This window comes from Schistocerca serialis, chromosome 1 (assembly GCF_023864345.2).
Source record: "Schistocerca serialis cubense isolate TAMUIC-IGC-003099 chromosome 1, iqSchSeri2.2, whole genome shotgun sequence".
Classification (NCBI taxonomy): domain Eukaryota; kingdom Metazoa; phylum Arthropoda; class Insecta; order Orthoptera; family Acrididae; genus Schistocerca; species Schistocerca serialis.
In genome coordinates this window covers 608,532,156-608,545,878 of record NC_064638.1, presented here as the reverse complement: position 1 = coordinate 608,545,878, position 13,723 = coordinate 608,532,156, and the positions used below count along the sequence as shown (strand labels likewise).

General features: G+C 40.5%; 1 protein-coding gene across 4 annotated transcripts in view; it reads right to left on the bottom strand.

The window, feature by feature from the left end:
- LOC126477588 (helicase domino) overlaps window positions 1-13,723 on the bottom strand; it is a 423,343-nt gene that overhangs the window by 28,744 nt on the left and 380,876 nt on the right. For all 4 annotated transcript variants that reach the window (XM_050103628.1, XM_050103631.1, XM_050103630.1 and 1 more), the window contains one exon: window positions 4,466-4,609. In XM_050103628.1, the coding sequence (XP_049959585.1) occupies window positions 4,466-4,609 (144 nt within the window). The remainder of the gene's footprint in view (window positions 1-4,465; window positions 4,610-13,723) is intronic.

The window sequence follows — 13,723 nt, the reverse complement described above, 5'->3', positions numbered from 1 at the left end:
GTGGAAGTGTCATGGAGACATCAGAAGGTTTCAGATAATTTTATAATGGTATGATAGCGATTTAGAAGCCAAGCTTTAAGTCATCATACATTGCCATATGTGGACTTGAAGCAATAATTCATTCATTATGAAATGCAAATCAGAGGTGAAGAAATTATAGGAAGGTAAGAAATTAAGGAGATGGGGTATGGATAAGTTGAAACAACCAAAGGTCATTGAGAATTTTAAAGGAAGCATTAGGCTATAACAGTCTGAACCAGGTGAAAAAATATAATACAAGATGAATGGGTGTCTTTGAGAAATGAAATATTGAAGGCAGCACAGAAAAAAATAGACAGAAAGACAAGGAATCCTTGAAATACACATGAGATATTAAATTTAATTGATGAAAGAAGAAAATATAAAAATTCAACAGGCTAAATGAAACACAGTTATTCAAAAAGTGAGGCTGAGAGAAAATACAAATTTGCTAAGCAGGAAGGAATAGAGGAGAAATGCAAAGTTGTAAAAGCATGTATGACTAAGGAAAGGATAGGTGTTGTAAATACAAAAACCAAGAAAAACTTTGGAGATAAGAGTAACAGGTGTATTAAATTTAGAGTTCAGATGCTGAGCCAATATTAACCAAAGAAGGGAGACTGAAAAGTGGAAGAAATACATAGAAGGACTACATAAATGAAACAAACAAGACAGTATAATGGAAAGGGACTCGAACCCAGATTTCCTGCTAATTGCGAGCGGCTGCCTTACCATTTGGCTATCCATGCACAACCCACAGCCAGACCCAAAATTCCATATGTCGTCCACCATGCATCTATGACCTGTACTCATACATCCATTATGTATATTCCCATACAGGTCAAACACAGTGCCTGTTCCTCTGGATGTGCATGCATGTCAAAAGGAACTTTGTATCATAATCATAATAACACAGGCACTGCAATATTGTATCGGCAGCTTCAAATGTCAAGATTTCAACATTAAATTGCTGAGGCACTCATAAAGTCCCTAAATTTACCACCTAGTAGGAAAGCTGTCATGCTCAAAATATTCTTAGAATGGAGAGCTGGATGAAACCTAAAATAGAAAGCTCTGAAATATTTAAGAAGACATGGAATGTATATCCAAGGGCAGGTTAGATATCATAAGAAGGGAAGTGTTCATTGCAGTTGATAGAAATATTATGTCACTCGAGATCGAAAATGAGTCCAGCTGCAAAGTTTCCCGGACATGAGTAATTGTTACTTTTTTTGTGTCTCACCACAAATTTCTCTCCCTCTGAGTAGCAGTTGTACACAATGTCTTCAATTATTTGTTGCAGTTATTCCAATATCTGTCTTCCCCTACAGTTTTTATCCTCTACATCTCTTGTCTTATCATCCTGTTCCTTCTTTCTGTCAGTGTTTTCTAGGTTCCTTTCTTCACAGGTTCTGTGGGGAAGTCTTCATACCTTATCATATCAGTTCACCTAATTTTCAACATTTTCTAAAGCCTCATATCACAAATGCTTTGTTCTATTCTTTTCCAGTTTTCCCACAGTCCATGAGTTACTGCCATACAATGCTGTGCTCCAAAATAACATTCTCAGAAATGCAGAATTCTTCCTCATATGATACTAAAACTTACAATGGAAAGCCCATGATGCTACTACGTTTGATATTAGTAGACCCTGCTTTTTGGATAGGAATGCCTTCTTTGCCATTGCTACTCTTGTTTTTTTTTTGTGTCCTCCTTGCATCCATCATTGTTATTTTGGTTCCAAGGTAGCAGAATCCCTTAATTTTGTCTGCTTCATGCTTGCCAATTTTGATGTTAAATTTATCGCTAATCTCAGTTTCCTACTTCTCATTGCTTTTATCTTTCCTAGATTTACTCTCAATCCATATTCTATACTCAATAGGCTGTTCATCCAAAAGGTCCAGTAATTCTTATCACTCCTTTCCCTATGGCTGAATCCCATTTTTCTCAGAATTTTGAAAATCTTGCACCCTACAAATGCTGTTTCTACGTCAACAAACACTTTGAGGGTGTCTTGATTTTACTTAAATATTGCTTCGATTATAATCACTACATCTTTTCCTTTCCGAAAGCCAAACTGACCATCATTTAACAGATCCTCAGTTTTCTTTTCCATTCTTCTGCATATTACTCTTGTCAGCAATTTGGAAGCATGAACTGTTAAGCTGATTGTGTGATAGTTCTTGCATGTATCTGTCCTTGATATCTTCGGGATTGCGTGGATGATATTTGTCCAAAGTCTGATGATATATCTCCAGTCTCAAACATTCTACACTTTAACTTGAATAATCATTGGGTTACCACTTCATAAAATGATTTTAAAAATTCCGAAAGAAAATTACCTATTATTTCTTTCCCTTTTTTCTGCAACCATTTCACACTGGCTTCCACAAACTTCCTATTTGTTGTATTTCTAAGTGCCTTTCCCTGAACATTTTTGCAATTCATTCTTTTCTGGGTCAACTGAAGTATTTCTTCTGTAAGCCAAGATTTCTTCACTGATCTAGATGAACTCAAATTAATCACTGGATATTTTTACCACCCACTTGATTCCACCGTAACAGTTGCAGAATGATTCAAAGGAAGTCTATGCTCCATAGGGCAGAAGTACCCTTGCAATAAAGTATTAGCTGGTTACTTTAATCTTCTGAGTATAGACTGGGATGTTTATGGATTTGTTGAGGTGGTATGAACAGTCATATTGCAAAGAAGTTCTGAATGCTCTCTCTGTTAACTGTCTTGAACAACTCATGTGACAATCCACATGCATTAAAATATTTTAAGCCTTGTAGTTACAAATAGACCTGATCTTACTGACAGTGTCAGTATAAGGGCAGACACTGGTGATCATGGAGTCATCATAGTCACATTGCTTGCTAAAGTTAATAAATCCATCAAGAATGCTAGGAGGGTTTTTATGCTGGACAAAGCAGATAAACAGTTGTTAGCATCCTACTTAAACAATGAATGGATGTCATTTAGTTTCCATATGACATATGACATACATAGATGAATTTTGCACAAAGTTTTAACTGATTACAAATCGTACTCTGGAGCAATGTGCTGAGTAAGTGTATTAAGGATGGAAAAGACTCACTGTCGCTTAATAACAAAATGTGGAACTTGACGCATTCTTGGTTCAAAAAAGAACACAGAGCTGTCAATAGGCAAAAGAAAAATCTCCTACGCAAAACTGATAAGCCAGTCGAAGGGTTCTATTCAATCACTCAAAGACCTGTCTGTTGTGGCAGTAGAAAATAGGAAAAGAATAGGCGATGTTTTAAATTTTGGTTTTAAAAATTCATTTACACACACACACACACACACACACACACACACACACACACACACACACATATATGACCACAGCCTCTGGCTGGCAAGGCCAGTGGATGATGGGAGAAGCAATCTGCGTGATGGAGGTAAGGAGACAGTTAGGGTGGGGAAGGGGAGGCATAGCAGGGTAGGGGCGGGACACAGTGAAGTGCTGCTTGTGGGAGCATACAGGGATGAGGTGGAGAGAGGATAGGGCAGCTACGTACAGTTTGGAGATTAGATGGAGAGTAACCCACGGGGTTGGGGTGCTGCGGAAAAGGAGAGAATTAAAAAAAAGACGCAGGTGCATTGGTGGAATAGAGGGCCGTGTGCAGTGGTGGAGTAGAGACAGGGGAGGAGATAGGTGGGTGCAGGACAATGACTAATGAAAGTTGAAGCCAGGAGGTACAGGAATACAGGATATGCCACATGGAGAGTTCCCACCTGCGCAATTCTGAAAAGCTGGTGTTTGGATATAAGGAAAGCAAATTGTTGACTTCGGTTAATTGGGAGAATTCCAAGAAAGTGTAGCTCATCTGTAAAGGAGGCTGCGTACAGAACACTTGTACAATTCACTCTTGAACACTCTTGAGTGTTTGAGTTCACCACCAATTAGGATGAAATTAACACATTCAGAGACCTGGTAAATTCGATCAGTATGTGAGTATTATGGAAATCTTCTGCGAACTCAAATGGCAATCCCTGGAGGGTAGATTACATTATTTTCATGAAACACTATTAAGAAAGTTTAGAGAAATGCAATTTTTAACAGACTCCAGGACAATCGTACTGCCTCCAACACACACCTTGACTTGCAGGACCAAGAATACAAGACATGAGAAACCAGGGCTCGTATGGAAGCTTATAGACAGTCATTTTTCCCTCATTCCATTTGCATGCAGAACAGGAAATAAAATAACTACCACTCGTACCAGGTACCCTTTACCACCCACCATATGGTGACTTGCAGAGTATGAATATAGATGTATATTTCCTAGAAGCTTTCATACTTGAATAAAGCAGATGTGGTTTTTATCTGTTGAATATTATTCAACACTTATGGGGTATAATTCAGAGAGATGATTCAACTCAAGAACAACACATTCATTTTATTTAGTGACCAAATATTCACCTGTATTTGCTTCAATGTCTGCTGGTTGCCTGCAACAGGGAGCATACGTGTGTGCAATGTAGCACCGGACACTTGTGTACCCTTTGCAAGGGAATAAACTTGGCTTCCAGACACCTGGGTGGCTAATGTCTGTGCTCCAGATGCCTGCAGAATACAACATATAATTTTTACTACAGAAATCTTCAATATTTCAGGAAGAAATAAAGTTCTGAGAATATACTTAACACTTATTAAATGGAACTAGACTTTTTAAACAAATCTGCAATCTTTAGTGGAATAGTGCAAGACAAACACTGAAAATTCTGCAGGTCATGGGAAGCAAAAATCCAAATTGATAATGACACACAAAAGGAAGGACTGAAGGATTTTTTGTACTTGTAGGTGACTAACTAGTAAACTAACTTCCTTCTCATTTTTTTAATGGTAATATGTGGCCTATCTCCAATGAAGAAATGTTTTTTTTGTGAAAGTCTGATTATGCTTGCCCAGTAATACCTAGTTATAATAGCCAAACCAATGTTTAATATGATGGGATATGTGCATCATTCTAATTTGGTTTTCCTATTCTGAGACCAGATCAACACATCACGCAGTTTATGAAACAACATTATAGAGTTATTCCTAAAAAATAAGGTGAACAAGTCATTGTTGACTTTTTTTTTTTTTTTTTTTTTTTTTGGGGGGGGGGGGGGGGTGGTGTAGTTGACAGTTCTGTTTTACACAACTCAAAAACTTGAAAATGGATAACCAGTAAACAAACAAAAATCATTAGTGCACTGAAATAAAATCATCAGTTTTATTTCCAAAATAGAAATACAGCTCACAGGCCCGCTTAGAGAGACCACCTGGGTTGGCTCCCTGGTGTGCTTTGGTGAGCCCCCAAAGAAACAGCATCATTTAAGTGATCGTGAAGAATGTTGGACCTATTCTGTGTCCTGTATCACGGTTTTCCAGTCAATGTGATCAATGCTACACATGACCTGTACTTCATTGTATCTTATGTTTTTATAGAGTACTGCACTCCATAAATCATTTGTTCCCTGCTACCCCAGTTTACTTGCTGCCTTGGCACCAACCAGACTGTGAACTATTGTTGGTCTCACACAGCTATTTACAATCAAGTTTAATTCCCTATGATGCAGAATCCACAGGAGCAGTATTCCTGGACATAGAGAAAGCATTCGGCCGCGTCTGGCACGATGGCCTAATATTCAAACTAGATCACATAGGGTGCCCAGAACATAGCATAAAGATCATTGACTCATTTCTTGCGGAGCGTCACTTCTTCGTAAGAAATGGGACAGGATCGAGCCAGATGCGACCGATTGCGGCCGGAGTTCCGCAAGGTTCGGTTTTAGGTCCCGTCCTATACTCCATTTACACGAACGACATACCGAAGCAGGTCGGCGGAGAGATCGCTCTCTACGCCGATGACACTGCCATCTACAGGAGTAGCCGCAACCTTGACTTCGTACGACGAAAGCTGCAAGCCCACCTCGACTCCATAACGCAGTGGTGCAATTTATGGAAAATTAAAATCAATCCGAGTAAAACCCAGGCCATATACTTCACAACCAGGCTAAAACTCCCAGACCAACAACTAACAATTGGTGGTCGGGACCTAGCCTGGTGAAATTGTATTACCTACCTCGGGATGGAGATTGACAACCACCTCACATGGAGACAACACATAAAGAAAGCGGCAAACAAGGGGTGCGCACTCCTGTCCCAACTATACCCTCTTCTGAAGGGTGAAGGACTCACCTTGAAATGCAAAATGCTTCTCTGGCGCCAACTCATGCTTCCGGTCATCTTGTATGGTTCGGAAGTGTGGTCAATGGTGTCAGACACCTCACTTTCAAGACTACAACGGCTACAAAATAAAACCTTCCGGGTAATCACAGGTGCTGACAGATACGTCCGCAACACACAAATCAGAGATTTCTTGGAACACCCCACCATCTATTCCCTCATAAAGGAAAAATCTGCCAAACTTTATGAGAGGACACAAACATTGCCCCATCACCTCATTCGAAATTTAGGCTGTGAACATCCAGACCTTCAACATAAGAGACCTAAACTAACCCTTACGCGCCACTTTAGGGACATTTAAAACACACAAACACACACACAAAACAAACATTTACTCAAAAACACGCACACAAACCAAACCACCATCTTCATGAACCCCCTAGCGCATTCCTAGAAGTCAGACGGGCACAGCCCAGTGGTACTTCAGTACAAGAGTGCAAACAGAAGGCCTGTCCTATGATGCCCGCTATGCCCAATGATGCTATTTTGTTTCTCAGAGCTCGCACTGATATTCCGTAAAACAAATTCTCTCTGAGTTTCCCAACATATACACCTTACGAAGACATAGATTGTGTTTAACTTTACAATGAATACTTGAAAAGGATCATACAACCAGTTGTGATGTTACAATGAAGTTGCAAGTTCATTAGTATCCTTGGCCTAAGTATTGATAATCATAAAATTATCTTCTTCAGAAGATTCTTTCCAAGATTCTTGCTGTACACTTGCTGTTTACAGCCATGTTCAAGATTTTAAAACAATCTTATCTTCGTTGAAGGGAGTAAAACACACTGGATGCCTTGTTTCTGTAGGAGTCTGCTGATAGTTCCTATTATTGGGCCAGCATATGATAGATCGGCAGTTTTTGGCTTCTCTTCCTCACTGTCAGTTTCAGCCTCTTTCTCAGGTGGTCGTGATTCTGATTGTATCACCCAGTCAACTTTATGATCTGAATAACTACTCCTTCAGAACGTTATTCATAGGAGTTGTAATTCTTTGGCAAGGCTCTTCTTGCCTCAAAGTGTTCGAACTCTATTGAGCAGAGTCATTAGCACCAAATTAATTTGTGGTGAGAGATGATGGCTAGAGGTCTGGACACAGAGGTCAGTGTACAAAGATTTTCTATATACAGTGCAACTCAGGGATCTGTCCATTCTTCTCTTAACTAACACATCTAGGTAAGATAGTGGGTCCTCTTTTTCAGTTTCTATCACGAGTTTTATATTACGAAGAACAGAGTTTAAATGTTATAAGAACTGTCGAAATTTTTTACTCCATGTGGCACATACTACAAATGTGTCATCCATCTACTGATGTTGTTGTTGTGGTCTTCAGTCCTGAGACTGGTTTGATGCAGCTCTCCATGCTACTCTATCCTGTGCAAGCTTTTTCATCTCCCAGTACCTACTGCAACCTACATCCTTCTGAATCTGCTTAGTATATTCATCTCTTGGTCTCCCTCTACGATTTTTACCCTCCACGCTGCCCTCCAATACTAAATTGGTGATCCCTTGATGCCTCAGAACATGTCCTACCAACCGATCCCTTCTTCTGGTCAAGTTGCGCCACAAACTTCTCTTCTCCCCAATCCTATTCAATACTTCCTCATTAGTTATGTGATCTACCCATCTAATCTTCATCTACTGATACGAACAATTTACTTTCAACCTGGTGTGTTCTAGTGCCTTTGCTTCAATGTGTTCCATGTCAGGTTTGCCGTGATAGGTGATAAAGGACTATCCATCGCCATGCCATTGGTTTGTTCATAACAATTTCTGTCAAACAGGAAACAAGGAGATGTCAGAACATGCCTAAAACATTCTGTGACACAAATGTTGAACTCTTCTGCAAGTAATTCCATGGAATAAGACAGGGGAACTCTCATAAAGATGGAGACTATGTTGAAACTGACCTGAATATCTTCATCCTGGAAACGACAGTTGATTGAGGTACTGTACAAAGTCTGCAGGGTTGCAAATGAGGGGTTCGCAATGATGTGCCAACATTATTATGGGTCTCAGGAGGAATTCTTTCATTGGGTACTTGTTTTACAGCCCTTAATAATGTTATGTGGGAAGCCTGACTCAGTGAGAAGAGTCATCATCTCCCTCTCAGTTTTATTCATAGGATTGACATCTATCCGTCTGTATGAAATGTCATTCAAAAGATCAAAAATCTTCTTATTGTAGTCCACTTGTGACACTAGGAAAATGATGATGTTTTTGGTTGAAAAACCTTCAGTTTCCTTGTATCCCGCGGCTTTCTCAATGCTACTCATTGTCCCTTGGAAGATATGGGTTCTTAGCACATTCACCTGTTGTGGCGAACCTATAAATCGGACACTTTTGAAGCAAAGGCACTACAATCCGCTAACATGTTTCTGTTGGTACAAAGGTGACAAATCTGTGGTGAAGCCACATGGAGTTGAAAAGCTACAAGAGTTCCTGGAATATTTAAATTCTCCTCATCGTAATATTAAGGTCACAATAGACCTTGAAAAAGAGATAAATTGAACTTGAATAAACTGCAGACAGCTACTGTGCAAAGATTTACTAATGACCAGTTTCACTGTGTTAAAGCAGCATCTCCAGGTAGATAGTAGTGTCACGTAGATAAGGGCCCCCAGCATTCTTTGTCATATAATCCAATCCCATGAAGAGGGGAAGATGTGAACAAATAACAAGTGTCAGAGCACTGGGGCAGGGGATGAGGCACCTGCAGGTGGTTACTGGAAAGGTAAAGCTGACAGCCTCCAGTGCTTTTGCACCCATACACATCTCCACAGCTGTCATTCAGCCCTGTTATCTATGATTCGTGGTGCACCACAGTTGGCTCAGTGCTTTTGGATAGTGCCATTCAGTCAGGCATTTTTTTTTTTAGCTTGAAATGAGTATAAAGGTCTTTCACAACAACAAAAATGCCAATGTCTCCGACATCAACAGAAAAATAGACACACACACACACACACACACACACACACACAGAGAGAGAGAGAGAGAGAGAGAGAGAGAGAGAGAGAGAGAGAGAGAGAGAGCGGTAGTGGTGGTGGAGGAGGGGGGATACGTAGCAAGTGTCATTGCTACTGATGTACAAGAACCAGTTAGACAAGTACACAATAGAAACAAATTAATATTATCTGTATTTACTCCGTGGTGTGCAGTCTCCACTAACAATTTCCTAGGAAGCAAGTGTTTACTGCACAATAGGAGTAATGTAATGAATATTATCTTCATTTACTCTATGGTGTGCAGTCTCCATTAACAAGCTTCTGAGAAAACGGAGACTGCTGCACAATAGGAATAACATAAAGCACAGGGATATAGATAAAAGAAATACTAAATGAAAGGACAATACATGTAGTTTTCCTGGCTACTGTAGCAGAATGTTATCACAAAACCCAAAGATATTCTGGTCATATAAAAAGGCCACGAGTGACATCAAAGTTAGTGTACAGACACTTATGGAAGACTGAGGAACCCAAATTAAACATAGCAAAGCAAATGCAGAAATCCTGAACTGCAGCTTTGAATGTTCCTTTGCAGCAGAAGACAGAAGAGTGCTGTGCCCCAATTTAATTCTCACGCTACTGCAAAAATAATAATAACACGTATTATTGACACAGCGGTTGAGAAAGGAAATTGAACAATGTGCAAGGACCCATTCATATAGAGAATTTTCAACAGACTGTCTTCTAAATCATAAGATACCACAGATTTCTCAAAAAACCCCGAGATTAGCTGTTAGAAGAATGCACAGGTAAGATCCATCTACAATAAAGGGAGCAGAAGGGATCCACAGAAACATTGTCAAATAACACATTCATCTATTGCACAATCTTAGAATATATTTTGAGCTCAAACGTAATGCAGCACCTCAAATGAATGATCTTCTTTATACTACCCAGCTTGGATTCTGAAAATATAGCCATATGAAGCCCAACTCACACATTTATCACAACACTTTTACGTGGATCAAGCAATAAGGAAAATGCAGTACGTCTTGACATGTAAAATTTGACTCAATACCACACACTGATGCTTATCAAAAAATGTATGATCATATTTGGCATCAACCAAAATTTGTGACTCAATTGTGCATGCTTAGGTATGCAATTTATTTACAGATGTAGAAATAACTTCAGGCATGTTGGGACCCTTGCTGTTCATGATGTATGTAAATGATCTTGTCAACAATATCATTAATGATCTCAGACTTTTTTTGCTGATGATGCAGTTATCTATAATATAATATCTGAAAAAGTTCCACAAAAATTGAGTCTGATTTTAAAAAGATTTCAAAGTTATGCAGTGATTGACGACTTGCTTTAAATGTTCAAAAGTATAAAACTGTACACTTTACAAACCACAAAAATGTAGTATGTTGTGAGTACATGAGCCACAATTAGAATCGTCCAACTCGTACAAATTTTTGGGTGTAGCATTGTGTGGATATGTAATTGTATGATCATATTGGCGTAGTCGAATATAAAGGAGGTGGCAGGTTTGGTACATTGGTAGGATACTGGTAAAATGCAGTCCGTCTACAGATTGCTTACAAAACACTCTTGTGACCCTTCTAGAATACTGCTGAAGTGTGTGGAACCTATATCAGATAGGTATAGCAGTGGATATAGAAAGCACTAGTCTGAATAGTCAATCATGTTAATACGCCGCTTCCAGGATGCGATGGCATGCTCGCTCCGGATGGAATCTGCTTGGTGTACTGACAGCCAGCCAGCCTGAATGTGGTTTTTAGGTGGTTTTCCACATCCAACTAGGTGAATACCAAGCTGGTACCTAAGTCTTGTCTCAGATACACGATTTGCAAACATTTAGAAAACTTTTGCTCACTTCCACATGAATATTATTAAACACAGACAGTAAAGGGTGCACACATTCAGCCCCAGGGGAGTAAGGTGTGGCAATAGGAAGGACATCTGGCCACGCCTTAACTAACCATGCCAAATCCTTAATCAACCATGTCAACCCTGTGGAGGTGAGGGACAAAGACACAATAAAAAGAGGATGAGTTGCTATTGAAAGCACACACACTAACAGTTAAAGCATATATGAATTGTAGCTGTGTTCAGGACTCAAGATAATGCAAATTTTTGTTGTAATACTCTGTAGAATTATGTTTTGAAGAGAGCTTTTGTATAAATTACAACATCAAGATCTGTTGTCATTATTACGAAGGCCTTCCTTTATAAACCATATGTTCAGTGGACACAAAACAACTTATTTTAGTAAACTAAACTCATGCTCATAAATTAAGGATAATGCTGATACATGGTGAAACAATGCTCTGATGGGTGGTTTGCGGGTTTAAATCACCTCGGGGTATTACCATGAGGTGCATTTGACGCGCGGTCGTCGCATGGTGGTGCTGGCAGCAGTCCACATATGCAGAGGTGCTTTGGTGCATGTCAGAGTACGGTGCAGCGAGTAAGTGTGCAGACACTTTCAGAATGCTAATGGTGACAGTGTGCAGGAAATGGCTCAAAAAACACATATTGATGATGTTATGAGGGGTATAATACTAGGGCGACTGGAGGCTGGTCAAACACAGCAGGTCGTAGCACAGGCCCTCCGTGTGCCACTAAGTGTGATCTCAAGATTATGACAACGATTCCAGCAGACAGGAAACGTGTCCAGGTGCTACAGTACGGGACATCCACAGTGTACAACACCACAAGAAGACCGATATCTCACCATCAGTGCTCGGAGACGGCCGAGTACTGCAGGTAGCCTTGCTCGGGATGTTACCACAGCCGTTGTAACAGTTGTCTCCAGACACACAGTCTACAGACGACTGAACACACGTGGTTTATTCACCCGGAGACCAGCAAGGTGCATTCCACAGACCCCTGGTCACAGGAGAGCCAGTAAAGCCTGGTGTCGGGAACACAGTATATGGTCATTGGAATGGTTATGTTCACGGACGAGTCCAGGTATAGTCTGAACAGTGATTCTTGCTGGATTTTCATCTGGCATGAACCAGGAACCAGATACCAACCCCTTAATGTCCTTGAAAGGGACCTGTATGGAGGTCATGGTTTGATGGTGTGGTGTGGGATTATGATTGGTGCAAGTACACCCCTGCATGTCTTTGACAGAGGAACTGTAACAGGTCAGGTGTATCGGGATGTCATTTTGCACCAGTGGGTGCCACCTTCTTCCAGATGATAACGCACAGTCCCACCTAGCTGCCATCATGAAGGAGTACATTGAAACAGAAGATATCAGGCAAATGGAGTGGCCTGTCTGTTCTCCAGACCTAAACCCCATGGAGCACGTCTGGGATGCTCTCGGTCGACCTATTGCTGCATGTCTTCAAACCCCTAGGACATTTCAGGAACTCTGACAGGCACTAGTACAAGAATGGGAGGCTATACCTCAGCAGTTCCTCGACCACCTGATCCAGAGTATGCCAACACGTTGTGGGGCCTGTGTACATGTGCATGGTGATCATATCCCATATTGATGTCGGGGTACATGTGCAGCAACCAGTGGCATTTTGTAGCACAGGTGTTTCGGGATGGTTTTCTCAACTTATCACCAATACCGTGGACTTACAGATCTGTGTCGTGTGTATTCCCTATGTGCCCTATTAGCGCCAGCATATTCTGCAATGATCCTTAATTTATAAGCATGAGTGTAGGATGAGGAGGAATGAAATGCTGATAGTAAAAATCCATCTATTATAATTTTCCTGCAATCAATGTGGATTTTAAAAGAAGTGTTCTAGTGACAAGATCTACAATTGTCAGTGATCATAATGTCAGCATCAAGGGTCAGTTTAAGAGTCAAACGACAAGAGTTGCCACGAGCTAAGAGAGGCACAAGAAGTAGCAAAGTCAGGGTGTATACGACCCGGGAGATCCGGGAAAAACCCAGGAATTTTTCATTGTTTAGTTAGCAGTTAAAATTTTTGTGATTTTGACTGGTAAGAACCAATACTCTAATGAAGGATATTACTGTATCCCACTTCTGCAGAATAATACTGCAGCAACAAAACATGAACGAGAGAGAGAAAAACGAAAATAAAACTTAAGTCGCAAAGGAAATGCGCCATATACAACAACAAAACACAGTGATCATACAAGCTTCTGCCAACCAAAGTGTGTCAAAAGCTTTAGGAAGAATATGCAGTGCTTCCTAACAACAAATTGCCTCCGATGAGCGTGACGTCACAGCTGTTTTTACGTTAGATTCATTTGAGCAGTTGCGGGCGGGCTCTTGCGCATGCGCATTTGAGTCGCATCTGAGTAGTACCTTCTCCTGCTTCTGGCTACAGAAGTGTGGCTGTGTGCCACTATCTAGTATTGTCCCAGTTCGGATATATTGTAGATCCGGGGCTGATGCACAGAGCAGTCTGAGTTGTAGTGGGGAGGTGGGTAGTCTCCATGTGACCTGTGTTTACGTTTAGTAATTTGTGCTGTTTCCC